At 31.2% G+C, this 14,432-nt stretch overlaps 1 protein-coding gene across 1 annotated transcript; it reads right to left on the bottom strand.

The window, feature by feature from the left end:
* Positions 1-9,441: 9,441 nt before the first annotated feature.
* LOC108562022 lies at positions 9,442-14,202 on the bottom strand. Its single transcript, XM_017920198.1, has 2 exons — positions 13,939-14,202; positions 9,442-9,809 (listed from the first exon to the last, which is right to left on the bottom strand). Exons 1-2 carry the CDS (start codon positions 14,200-14,202, stop codon positions 9,687-9,689), a joined length of 387 nt encoding a protein of 128 aa, XP_017775687.1. The 3' UTR covers positions 9,442-9,686.
* Positions 14,203-14,432: the final 230 nt, after the last annotated feature.

Below are 14,432 nucleotides of genomic sequence, written 5' to 3'. Positions count from 1 at the left end.
CAAAAACTGTATATATTTTATGATTAACGTTCATTCAATTTCTATATACATTATGTTCGTCTACTGCAGCGGTCGGGGAACTTGAAACCATTACCCCAAAATATTTATTGCGTAAGTCGATTTCAGTTAACGTACATAACATATGTAAATTGGTGTACGTTTAGAGAATGTACAATAAATTGTATGTTGGATAATCTAAAAATATATACATTTGCGTCCAGTTAACGTACATAATATATGCAGAAATTGAAACTATTCTAACTTAATGTACGTTAGTTAATATATACAGTTTAAGTCCACTATGCGAATGTAGCTATATAGTCTCTGATTTTCACTCAATTAATTAACATAATGCGTAAATGTACGTTAATCAGGAATTATATGCACATACAGTTAAAATACATACAGTGTACGACGAATGTACGTTAATAAGATGAATTCCTACATTTATTATAGTTTATTGTACGTGTATTTTCATACATACATATTTTTTAATTTAGACAATTGATTTTTTTGTTACTAAAAAACAATCTCAATATTTGTACGTTAATTCGATCAAAGAGTCTTAAATAATTATGTACAAATTGTCAAAATTATTTTAAAAATGTGTATGTTATATGAAATGGAGAAATTGCGGTAGAAAATTAAATGTTTCAGTCCATAGTAATAGTTGACAGAAAGAAGTAAACAGTAATAACTCACAAACTAAATGAGCTTAATCAGAATGCTAATATCAACCAATCATTCGTCCTCGAAACAAGACTATATTTCTATTTATACATTATGATGAATAAAGTACATTCGTAATTCATTATATAATTCGATCTTTAACCAATTCATTCATTCGTTCAACTAGATTCGCGATACTTGTGTTTATTATATTTACCGGATTTAATCTTAATAAACATGTTAATCCATGAAGAAGCCAACGGTAATTTCTCACAAATCGAATGGCCTTAATTTGAATACATAGTAATCACAATTATTTATCCATCGAGATATTTTGATATATAAATTAATTTGCTACATTCCATTCCATGTTTTTTGTTTGTTTATTATATTTACAGGATTACCGCAAGGTTTCATACTGAGTCCAATTTAACTTTAAAAAAATGTATTGAAAATAGTAATGACGTTAAATTTTGCAATAACTTGCATATTGTGTCACCAATATATATAATATCTCGGACATTTTGAAACCGGACTAATCGAGAACTTTTACTATTTGAGGGGCCAGAAATTCCTAATTTTCAAAAACCCAACAAACTTCTAGATAACTGAATCAGACATCTTCGTCATCTGAACCAACATCAGTTGATGTAGATTATAAATTTCATCCCTTGATATACCATCTAAATTAAAGAACATTTCAAAAGGTGGTACAATTCGTATCCCACCACCATCTTTTTATGTTGTATTTGGTCTCAATTTCAAACTCATTTTTGTAAGATATACGATCATTAATTAATTTTAATTATAAAAAATAATGTTGGTCTCAAATTGTTCGAAATAATTCGAAATTTTATTAACTATAAATCAAATTATAAAATAAAATAAATGAATATTAAATAAATTAAAACAAGTATGTATTTCTTTATTTCTAATATAATTTGTGATAAAGTAACCTTCACAGAAGGCGATTCAACAATTTCAAAGTTTCTAACTAACTTCGCTTGTATTATACTTGTTCAACCCACGGGACACATGCAGCCCAGGAAAGCTATGAACGTGGCTCAACAAAAATTTGTAAACTTACAAACTGTATAAGATTTCAACTAAAAATACCATTTTTGTGTGGCCCAAACTAACTCGTTTTCTCTCCAAGTGGTCCAGGGAAGTTAAAAGGTTGGAAATCTCTGGATAAGAGCCGGATTAAAAGAAGAAGAGGACCGAAATTCAGGTTATGCTCATGTGTCTTAAAACGAAGTTTGTAGTCTAAATTAATGATAATTACATCTAAATTGAAGGTTTGAAACTTGTTAGCCTTTACATATTTGAATATTTTGATGTATTTCCTTAATATTTTTCGAGCAATGGTCGAGTGTAGCATATTTAGTTCATTCCAAACTTAAAATATAACCACGTGCTGCCAACTGTTAGTGTAACAAGAAAAGTTAACAGTACGTAGTTGATAATGAATATGTAAATTTTTGTATGACACAACACAATGACATTATCAAGTAAATAATTATAAAATTACTACATGCATTAGATATGTGTAGTCGCGAGTAGTGTTTTTTGGTTGGTTGATTATAAACACATTTTGCTATGTAGCTTATATAATTAAGAATTATTAGTAAATAGAGAAAGATACAAATATTTAGAGATAAAAGTCTTCTAGACCAAGTAACAAATAATTATGGAAGGATGTGATCAGAAATGAGAGTGCTATATTCCTAGGCAGATGGTTTCTGAGTCGAAGGAACTAAAAACGCCATGTTTCTATGATGTGATTTTAGATCACGTTGTTGAACAAAATAGTTTATATTCTATACAATAAAATCCAAACAAGATACTCAATTTCAACAGAACTGAAATTAAACAATTTCTTGGAACTGCAATTTACATATCTATTTTTGATTTTTCAAGACCACGTATGTATTGGATAAAAAATACTTGCTTTTTTCACTTGAATGAATGAAAATGCCGAGGAAACATCCAAGACCAACCCTCAAATAAGATTTTCTTTAATTTGACACAAACCCCTAAAATCGTACCTCAGTTGCGTATAAAAGTTGCAATATAAAATAAAGTTTAACACCTCACTCAATAAGTTCGTAGGATGACTTTATTCATCAACATAGTCTCCTTCTGGAGTGATATATGCTTTCCAACGATTCTCTAAGATTTCGATACCTTTCTTGTAGAACGATTTATCTTTGGCTGAAAATACGCTTCAGATTCGGCAATCACTTCTTCATTGGTGCAAAATCTCTTTTCCTTGCGCATTCTTTTTAGATCTGCGAACAGGTAGTAGTCGCTGGGCACCAGATCTGGAGAATACGGTAGATGGGAAAACAATTCAAAATGCATTTTCTTCATTTTTGCCATCGTTTTGGTGAAAAAGCACTTTTTTATTCTTCATTAGTGGTCGTTTTTTCGCAATTCTTCCTTCAAACGCACCATATAATATTCGCTATTGATGGTTTTTCCATTTTCATTTGTGTCTATACAGCCGCGTTTAAAATCAGAAAACCTTTGTTTTGAAAATTACAAAAGTAGCAACTGTAACTTGTAAACCAAATGTCAAATTACCATGAAATTTTGACAGGCGTCGTCTGAAGGTTGGTACTTTTTAAAAATCATATGGATTTATCGGGGTGAGGTGTTATTTACAAAATATATTTTAAATTTTAATTAGATAATTCAAGCGTTAACACGTTAAATAGATTTATCACCGTGTCCACATTTACATAAATTTATAAATATTATATTTAGCAAATCTGATGTTCATCGAGAAAGCAACTTACGACGATTAAGTTGATCGATAAATAAAATGCATGTGAACTTTCGAAAGCAAAGATTTGCATACGATCATCCTCATTTTTCGCGAATCGCAAGATTATAGAATTGCGAATGCCGCGAATTCCGAAATCGCCTACGGGCTCAAATGCATAATAGAATGGACGAGAATGTTTACAAGACAAGATGGAATCTCTTCCAGCGTGTGTGTGCGTATCTCTTTTTTTGGTTTTTTTTTGTTTCGTTTCCAACGCGACGATTTCATCTTGTCCTTTCATTTTGCTTCTATCTATATATATTTTTTTTCCTTATATTTTTATTTTGGCATTTGTCTTCGGTGTGGTGAGGTGAGATGTGTATGTGTGCGTGCGTAAGAAGAGATTTCGTCCGTCCGACCTTGAGGGTTGCGAGGCAAGGCCGTCTCTCTTCGGTTTCGCCTGGCAGTCTTGATGCCATCATTAAAGTTATTACGACAAGAAAGAAGCTGCAAGAATAAGGAGAAGGTGGTTGAGGGGAGGTGGTTAGGTGGACAGGGAGGACCGAGTGAACACTAGGAATGTTCGCAGACTAATTGTCGATTGATATTTTTTTACGCGAAAAATAAGTGAGTGCAGCATAAGACCGGAGGCTCTTGTTGCTGTTGCTTTATATACTATATACATATATATTTGTTTTAATTTCTTTTGGAGCGTAAAGTGAGGTAAATCGTGAGGCATGATTCAAAGACAGACAACAGAGAGCAGGAATGTAGGAGTCGCGGCCCCCCAAACTAGTTCCATCCATCCATCGTGAAGATATAATATCATCACGTCGAAATGGATAGAACTGGTTCATTTAGCTCTCTCTCTTTTTCTCTTAAGAAAGATTTTCGCTTTACTGTTACGACATCCAACTCTTCGTCCTTTCTCCAACAACAACAACGACGACATCGAAGCAGGAATCTGCGTAAATCACTTTTGGCTCACTTGGTGCACTCGCTACTTTTTCCTTCTTGTTTCTTTTCCTCCTCGCCGTATCTTCGGAAATTGCGCCGAGAAATCCCAGAGAGAACACCGTCAGCCGGCAAAGACATTTAATCAATGGTCTGGAAACTTACATACCGAATAAATTTTAAGACCGACGAGAGGAACGACTGCGATCCTTAATAGTCACTTTATGAAAATTACAGTTTCAATCTTCGTTTCCTCACTGCTTCTCGCTCTCTCGCTTCGCCCTCGGAACGCATTTCATTCTCCTCTCCGCTCCACCGAGAATCGACAATCTCAATTTATATATATATATATGCATATGTGTGTTTGCACATACACACAGCTTCCTTCCTCTTTGCTCCAAATCTAAAAGTAAAAACTATTCTTAAAAAATACAATACTTAAAGTCATACTCATCACATCGATTATAGCATATAACAATATTCCTAATCAAAGTTTGAATTTAATCCCAGTTATGATTGACTGTAAACCAAAAAAAAAGTAGATATAAACTACAGTAAAACATCTTTTGTAGAACATGATTCATTCTAAAAGAGATTCGGATTTGTTCGAAAATCGAAAACTAACACTAAGGGGATCTATGGAATTCAGGGTTCAATGAAAAAAATATAGGTTTTTAAAGTTTTTGAGCAATTATATAAAAATAATCATGAAATCTATAATAATTTCCTTCTCCAAGCGTAAAATCGACACGCAATGTATCACCTTTTGAACATGCCTAGTTTAGCATTATTACAAATTTAGAAAAAATAGATGTATTGTCTTGGACACAGCCGATATTGATTTTTCCTTGTAAGAATAATTGATTGAAGTATAAGGAGAATTTTGATTCTAAAATCAATTTTCAAATGTGTGGATTTGCAAAATTTTGTAATTGCAAAGACATAAAAAATATTTTAGATTAAGATATATTACATTATTTTTGAATTATCCTACTTCTTAGATAATTACATCAGAACGCAGTGATTCAATATGATTCTAAACTATTTTTTACACCTGTTACTTAAAGTAATAATAGAAAACAATCATCCAACTCATTATTTTTATCATAAATTATATTAAAGGTTAGTAATATTTACAGCACATTAAAATAAGTACTATATAATAATAATAATATATGAATTATCCATATATTATTACATAACAGCAACTTAATTATTAGCGATTTTTGTGTATTACTTACTTAAAATATCTCTATCAGGAATCACATGATATAGTGCAGGGTTTCCCAAAGGTGTTCCGCGAAAACTAGGAATAAAATAATGACTAAATTAATAATTAATGTTTTTTTTTTCATTTTTTTAACTTTTATTGATTATGTTTTTTTTACCTATACTAACAAGAACACCTTGTTTCTGTCAAAATTACAAAGTGTTCCGTTGCAGGAAAAGTTTGGAAAACCCTGAGATAAAAAGCTCTTTAAAGTATTATTATACAAGTATCAATTATATTAATTTTAATACGAACAAAGAATTACATAATGGCAAATGCAAAAAAATATTGATTGTAGAAAAAATTTCAGTATGATTAGATTACATTTTCAAGGTAGTAACCTTCAATTGGTACATTTCTCATTGAAGTTTCTTTCTTAATAATAAAATAGTGGAATACAAGTTGCAGTTGATGAGTGAAGTGTGAAGTATTTGAAGCAAATAATTACTTATTTTTTGCAATTTATTATTTGTTCATTGTTCTGTGATTCAGTCTACCATTAATAATCAAATAAAGAATTTATGCAAAAAAATATAAATTAGAATTAATACAGCAATTACAAAGAGGCCTTATGTAGAATGGAGATCATTTTTGATAATGTTTTTCAACAGATAAATTGATTCAATTTAAACTAGATTTTCTAATGAAACTTTAATAATAACATTTACACACAATCCAATAATTTTGACAAAATCATCATAAATTTGAATATTGCTTGAAAATATCATAATCTCAATTAATGTATTAGTAAAACAAACTTATTATGTAAAAAATAAATACAAATAAAAATATTTTGTCCAAAATTCATTAATTTTACTCCACCTTTCAAAATATATAAATTATAATTAATCCATAAAATTATGGAATGTTACATACTATAATGGCGATCGTTCTTGAAAATATTTTTCAAGGTAGTAATTGACAAATTGGTTCAATTTAAATTGGATTTTCTAATGAGAAATGAAAAAAAAACACATCATTTATAGATTTTGAATTCGTTGTAGTTTTCAATCAATCACAATCACCAGGAGAATTTCAACGAAATCGTAAAATTTTAATCCACTCTACTGTGTATCAAAATCTCAATTAAAATTGATGTGTCAATTATGAACAGCTATTGTATAGAACGGAGATTGTTCTTGAACATATTTTTCAAGGTAATAATCGACAAATTGTTTCAATTCAATTTGGATTTTTTATAGAAAGAGATATAAACAAAAGAAATATGTTGCACGTTTTGTATATTTTTTTTATTTAAACATATTTATTGGTATATTATGCGATTATTAACACGTTAAGGCAGCATGGCCCACCGGTGGGTCATGCATTATGAATAATAGTTTACCCGCCATGCACGCCACTGAAGTATTACTTCTTCTTTAAACCACTCCACTCCCGTTAATTACCTTGTGTCAAGCACAATTTCGCCAACTACCGCCCAGTGGTCATATGTAGATGTGTATTACAACAGGGGGTTAAAACACACAAAGACGATGTTCAAACCGGGACACTGAAATATTAACGTTTAAGTTAGTAATTGACGTAAGATATTTGATGTTTCACACATGCGACGTCATTAACGTGTTAATAATCAACAAAAGAATTTCAACAAAAACCATAGATTCCACCTTTTCAAATAACAAAATCTCAGTTAAAATATTTGCATTAATTATGGAAATTAATATAAGATTTTATTTACATATCAAAAATTCTTCTGTCAATGTTATGATTTTTACCTTTTGTCATCTGAAAGATGTCAATTGCACGTAGATTTGTTAGCAGCTATTAGTTTATGGTCAATTTTAACCCCTACTCTTTTTTTGTGCAGCGCTACAAAGTGTTATTTGTATTAAGTGCATGTATATCTTATTTGTGTCCGCTCAGTTCATTTTATTTCATGTTTCACTTTGTTTCCAATCTTCAATTTTCTTTGTCAAATCAAGTTATTTTCATTTATTTAGCACAACTGTATCATTTGTTTTTCCATGTATTCATAGTCAACTCAATTCATTTTCACATATTTTCCTTTACATTCATTGTATCATATGTTTCTGTGTTTGCTTAAGTCATTTTTGTCTCTTTTTTTTGTAAAAAAACTAATATCTGAAGGCTGAAAAAGGCGAAAGCCCATAGCAGTCTCCACACCAAACCACACCCTATACAACTTTAATTCTTATATATATAAATACAAGATATTTAAACTTGAACTTGGTCAATTTTAACAGGAGTGCAAAACCGAATATTTACAAAGCGATATGTGAAGTGTGTGATGTTGATAGTTTAACAGAATGCACGTGTTTAAAAAAAAATCCGTTTTGGAGATCTTTCACTCGAAGATGACCAACATTATCGTTGACCTACTGACGTTTATGCTGACCCAATCAAAGTCATAATTGAATCGGTTCATCATATAACTGTGCAAGAGATTACAGAGAGGTTAAATGTGTCACACACAACAACTGAAAATCACTTAAATGTGTTGGACTCCATACGAATCTCGATATACGCAATAATTGAAATATAATGGATCATCTACAATAACATCAATCAAAAAGGATCATACAATCACGATGAACAAGCCTAAATCAAATCGAACGTTAAAAAGGATTATGCTATCAGTTTGGTGGGATTAAAAAGGTGTTTTGAGCGAAAGATTCCTTGGATACAATTTAAATGTTTACTGTCGTCTGCCAATGAAATTGGTTGAAGCAATCAAAGAAAAATGAACAGAATTGACAAATCCTCACACATCTTTAGTAACTTGTGGAAAATTATTGGAGCTTGGTTAGGAAGTGATGTCGCATCCCCCATACAGCCTTGATCTTGTGCCATCAGATTACCATTTATTTCGAAGTTTGCAAAACTCTTTGAATAATAAAACATTCAGTAATTATGATGAGTTTTATGAGCGCGGAATCATGAATTTGCCAGAAAGATGAGAAAAGGTCATCGCACAAAATAAAAATGATTGATTAAAGTTCATTCTTTGTATACAAAAAAACGAACGTCTTTTCTTACTGACCTCTGCAGACAATGAAAAAGATAAACTAAATAATTTCTTCAAATTAGCTTCAATAACAAAATATTTACAGTTATTTGCATTAGTTTAAATATTTATAATAATTATTTGTAGAATATTCAGTTTTAAATTTAATATATAATGTAAATAATTAATGTAATTTATTAAGTAAATTAAAGATTAACAAAATTATTATAAATTATAATAAATTTTAATCAATATTTTCAAATATCTAAATTCCCATTAAAATTACTAAAACACGTCCAAATTTTATATAAATTGTAATGCAACTGCTTCAATATTAAATTTCAATACGGAAATATTTCACAAATTTATTAATGCATAGAAATGACGATGCAATCGTTTCTCAATATTCCAAATTCCATTCATTTCGCGAACGAAATTTGCAAATGGAATTTCGCGCGACCTTTGGTTTAATGAACCATAGAAACCCACTTATTTTGTTCTCGCCGTTTGTGGGTTTTCAAGAACGCATAATATATGGAAGAGGAGAAATTCATAGTTAATAAGAACGCGATTTATTGGCGCCGAAACTAATAAAAATTTATCTATTGGTGATTTATTATTTTTTTCAATTATCTATCACCAGAAATTGTAGTTATGCAAATGGAACCTAGTTTCGTTTAAATTCGTAAAAGATAAGCAAATGTTAAATCTGCACGCGTTTGTAGTAATTAATTTTACAAATTGTGATCGAGTTTTAATTAATTATTTTTTTTAATAAATTAATTGCCTGAAATTCCTGTAGTTTTAGTTTGCTTTATTGGAGGATTTCTTCCTCGCCGATTCATCGGAATACTGAAGTCAAATGCAATCGTCCTCTCGGTATTCGACTTCCTTCCTTTTGTTTCTCTCTTTTTATGCGTTTGATGCGTAACAGAAGTCTTTTATTTTTCAATTTGCAAGAAGGGTGCGTTGCCGCGCGCGTCTCCTTCTCGCAAAGCGCGAGCTCATCATCGGCTTTAATGGTAAGTAAGTAAGGTTCAGTGAGCCGCAAGGTCCTTGAAGGACGCCACCTCTTCTCCACCATTCCCGCGCTCCTCAACGTCTGACGTCATCGCCTTTCCTTCTCTTTTTTTGTGTGTCTTCGAATCCTCGCAGAAGAACTGCAACCAAAGAAAACGCGTGTTAGTTTTAGGATATCGATGCGAGAAACCGCGGATTTCCGGAATTCAGCATAATAAGTAATTGCGTTAAACGTAAATGAGATAAGTGAGAGGACGAGCTTTCACTTTCGTCGTTTATATTGTTGTTTTTTTTGTGTATAGAAAATTCAATTTACAATATAGATTTTTACCTCAAAACATAAATACAAACCCTTTAAGCAAGTTCTTTAAACTCAAGTTTAGTTAAATATCTGGCGCGTGTAATAAGCTATAATCATGGAATAAACGGGACTCAAGTCGATGGTTATTTAACATTCAAGACAACTCATTTATAAACTTGAATCATTTCACATTTCTCTAAAAATACGCAAATTTGGAAAAAAAAGTTTATACAAAACATAAGTATATATTTTTTTACATATTTGTAGAACTAAAAAATACTGATATTTTAACATAAGTCATTTTGTTACAAGTTAATACACATTTTCTATACAAGATTTTTTTAAGAAGATTAAATGAACATAACTAAAATTTTAATTATTTTTAATAAATATTACTGTGAACTAAATGAAATAATAGAAAAACATGTTGACACTAATAACTCGTATAGTGCGGCTACACTACTGTACTATTTGAAAATGTCAAAACGTCTCTTTTTGTGTAGTTTATGTCTACTTTACTTAGTTGCTCCATTAGTCCGGTTTCAGACAGTCTGGGATATTAGCGAAACCAATTTGTAAATCCGGACTATTCAATGTATTGATATAATTTAATATTATTTGCTGGTTCGATCAAATTAACTACGATTTTGGTTAGTTCAGAAACTATTTAGATTATTTGTAATTGGAATTGATTATTTAACTTCACTCGATATATATAAATAAAATATCTAGTTATTGTATCAAATATATTTATTTATTTACTGATATTTTAGAGCAGTCATAGGCAAACTTTTAGGAGTAGGCCAAAAAACAAAAGAAAAAAATATATAGAAATTTCTATGAGCAATTGAATATGCCTTTAAATGATTTTTTAACATTGAAATTTAAAATTTCTCTACTAATGTTTTAATATCTGTTGACCTGGCGCACATATAATCTCTATGCGGGACACATCTGGCCCGTGTGCCACAGATTGCTCATTACTGTTATATAGGTTCTAATAAATTAGGTTAGATTATTGTTTAACCTTTAAAATAAATTAAAACAAACGTTGGTAAAGAAATAGAGTGTGTTTGTTCGTTGTTTGAGCAAAAGAAAACGAGTAGGACGAGATTTAGATTAGGATAGATTGGGTTAAGGTTATGTTGGTCAATGTTTGCAACTAAACTTTAGATTAAGTTACATTAGATAAAATTAATGTAGTTTAAGTAAGTTAATTTATCTATAGTTAGATCAGATTTGAGTTAATTAACTTATATTGACTTACATTCATTAGAGTTACATGTTATATTGATGAATTAACGTTAACCAGATGCTATTTAAAATATAACTATACCTCGCATAGAACTGTTTCGATCAGTCCGGATTCATTATAGTCCGGTTTGAAAATTTTAAAACAAACTAAATTTTAATTCAGCAAAATAAAAATAGATTCTAAACAAATAGTATACTAAATTATTTAGTTCTTCGATTGGTTCGGTTTCAAATTGTTTTTTTTTTACAAACCATTATTTATTTTAATTACTTTTAAGAAAGTTTGTAAAATAACCAAAGTTTATTATAAAGTTTACTACTTCATTAATTTATAAATCAACCAAATTCGTATCTAATTTATACAAAACATAATTATTTCAAATGGTTTGTGTATTATACATTAAACTAACCAAGATTAAACTTGATAAACTGATAATGTTTTCAGAACTATTGAATATCCTGGTTTTCATGTTGCAGATTAATAATTGAATATGAAAGGTATTTCAAAACAAGTTTGAAGTGAGCGCTCCGTACGCAGGAAAACTGATTGCAACTGAAAGGATAAGAAGGATGTTTATATTTCATCGAGTATATATATATATAGATACGTTAGTGACTTGTGATTTTGAAGTACAATGATAGGAGGAAGGAATGGTGTCGACTTGGTCAGTACTTAGTTATTTATTTAGTAACAAGGAAACCGGCTACGAATACACTTATTACGGACATTTCTGATATAAATGCAAACATCTTATATAATAAGTTTACATTGAAGAAGACTTCAGTGTCGGATATTAATTCAAATAACAATTACTTATATTCAAAATGTATTTAAATCTCAAATAATTTAAAAACTTATCGTTTGGGCTTTTGCATTTATATCTCATCTCCAAGAAAAATCGAATCAGGTCGAATCACAACTCACACATCTTGCAGAACGTCCTTTTATTAAACACAAACCCATGGGTTGGGTCAATAGGGCCTGAAGGGTCGGGCCCCATCTATATTAGTATAATTTCTCAGAGGTCGGCAACCCACGACACTTTTTTATTAAATCAATTTCTTCGTCAATTCTTGAAATATACGATTATCATATATAATCTTAAATATGATCTTCACTCTAAAAAGGTTGAAGGGTCATTTATTGTTGTTATTAATTCTATAACGAAAATACTTCAATTCTTATGTTATGACAGTTATGTTATATTTAAGATCTTATTTTTCATACTAATTGATATTTATCGGTCGTTTTAATGAATAGTCTTATCCCTGTTAACGTTACCTCTGATAACGAAGTCGACAAAGTCACGTACATTCCTGTCAAAGTTTTATTAGCTGTGTCGAACATTAAGCAATTTAATTTAACTAGGAGATAAAGAGGTAATAACAGTTAAAACTTTTTTGAAAAATTACATCATCGAAAACGCTATTGGAAACGTCGATAGTTCTTGGTAAGTACCCACTAAAAAACGCTTAAATGGAGTTTGGCGCAATATATAGACAGAAGTTGTACTATAAGAAAATAATATCCAAGAAATTGAAGTTTACCAGATGGCTCAATGATTATGAAGATCTCGTTGAAGAAGAGGTTAAGCATTTATTGAATGCAGAAGAGGATGGGTTTTCAGTTGAAAAATTGAGAAAACTTTGTAAGAAAATGAGGACGAAATTCAAAATGTTGCTGCCGAAAAAATGTTAACAACCAAAAAATTTTAAGGAATTATTGGAATAAGGAATAAGTCTTTTAATGGAAAGGTTAGTAATTTAAGAAGTTGTGTTATTGTTAATCGATCAGTTTTAAATACCAGAACTCCGAAGATGCACTTGTTAAATAAAAGAGAAGAAAAGCTCAAGCAACGAAATATAGATTCTTATTTTAAAATGTGATTTAAATTTGTACATAAGTTATTGCTTATTTAATAAAACTTTTCTTTGATCTGAACAAAAGCTTTTTTAGTTGCTTTATTATAGATGACTCTCAATCTGACCATAACATTTTTACCTCTAAAAACGAATATTTGCTTAGCGAAGTATTTTTATGGAACACAATCGAGGTATGACTGTATTTTTTTATTGAAGCAGCTCAGTAACGTCTCGTAAGAATTTGTAGTAATAAAGTAGTAGTATTAAACAATAAAGGTTTGCACTGTGCATTTTAATGATTATACAATTACATAAATAATTGTATAATAAAGCAGAAATAAAACCATAAAAAATAATCCATGAGAGCAATATGAATTAATAAATTAGAGTAAGTCGGTAATAATACAGGATTTTATGTTAATGGATGTCACTGTTACAATCACATTTGTGCTTCTCAATGATGTTAATTTGGATCTACTATTTCTTTGGGATTTTACCAGTGTCCATAGAATTAAAAAATAAATTTAAATTACTTGATGTGAAGATTGTCTATATCTATATTTAGAGAAAATTGTATGTGTATACTGGGTTGCCTATGTTATATAACCATGTAACTTTAAATTAAAAATGTGTGTGTGTGTGTATTATTTGAAAATTTCTCGATTGTCGATCGGGGATCGTCGGATGAGCAAACTTCGCGCGTTGCACGTTTCAGGGATATTTTCAAGCGACGACGGTTGGGCGCGAAATTGGCGGTCTAAACATCAGGATGTTATGAAATGGAAGAGGTGTTTGCGGGCGGCCGCGCGCTCTCGTTCCGTGCGGCGGCTATAATAGTTCGTGTGTCGCACCTCCTGCGCTTCCTTGCATCCTGGTACGCGCGGCTCCACTTTGATGAAGTTGATGCGACGAAACGGACAGCCGCTGCCTGCCCCGCCAGCACGGATCCACCGGCCCGACTGATTTCTCCAACTGTCTACCGTTGTTGTCCCGTCGTCTCCATCGCCGCCGTCCCCGACGACGTCGTCACGCACCATCATCATCATCACAACATCATCGTCATCTCGAAGCCAGTCAATCATAGAGAGACGGCGCTCGGCGAGCAGCTCGGCCATTTTGGATATTTTATTATGCCTTCCTCATAATTCATAACTGAGAGGGCTTAAATGACAAGGCCCCAGAAACGCGAAGAAGTATATGCACCGAGAGCAGCGCTCCAACGGCGCCACCGCCGCTTCCTCACTCGCCGCAACGAAAGGAAGGAACTGAGAGAGAAAGAACGATGACCAGTAGTAATCTGGGTGTCCGCCAATCGAATACTAGCATTCATCTTCTCTCTCTTCAG

The sequence above is a fragment of the Nicrophorus vespilloides genome, unplaced genomic scaffold, assembly GCF_001412225.1.
Source record: "Nicrophorus vespilloides isolate i.1.1-1 unplaced genomic scaffold, Nicve_v1.0, whole genome shotgun sequence".
NCBI classification, from domain to species: Eukaryota; Metazoa; Arthropoda; class Insecta; order Coleoptera; family Silphidae; genus Nicrophorus; species Nicrophorus vespilloides.
The sequence above is the reverse complement of the archived record's forward strand: the minus strand, read 5'-3'. Positions and strand labels throughout refer to the sequence as shown.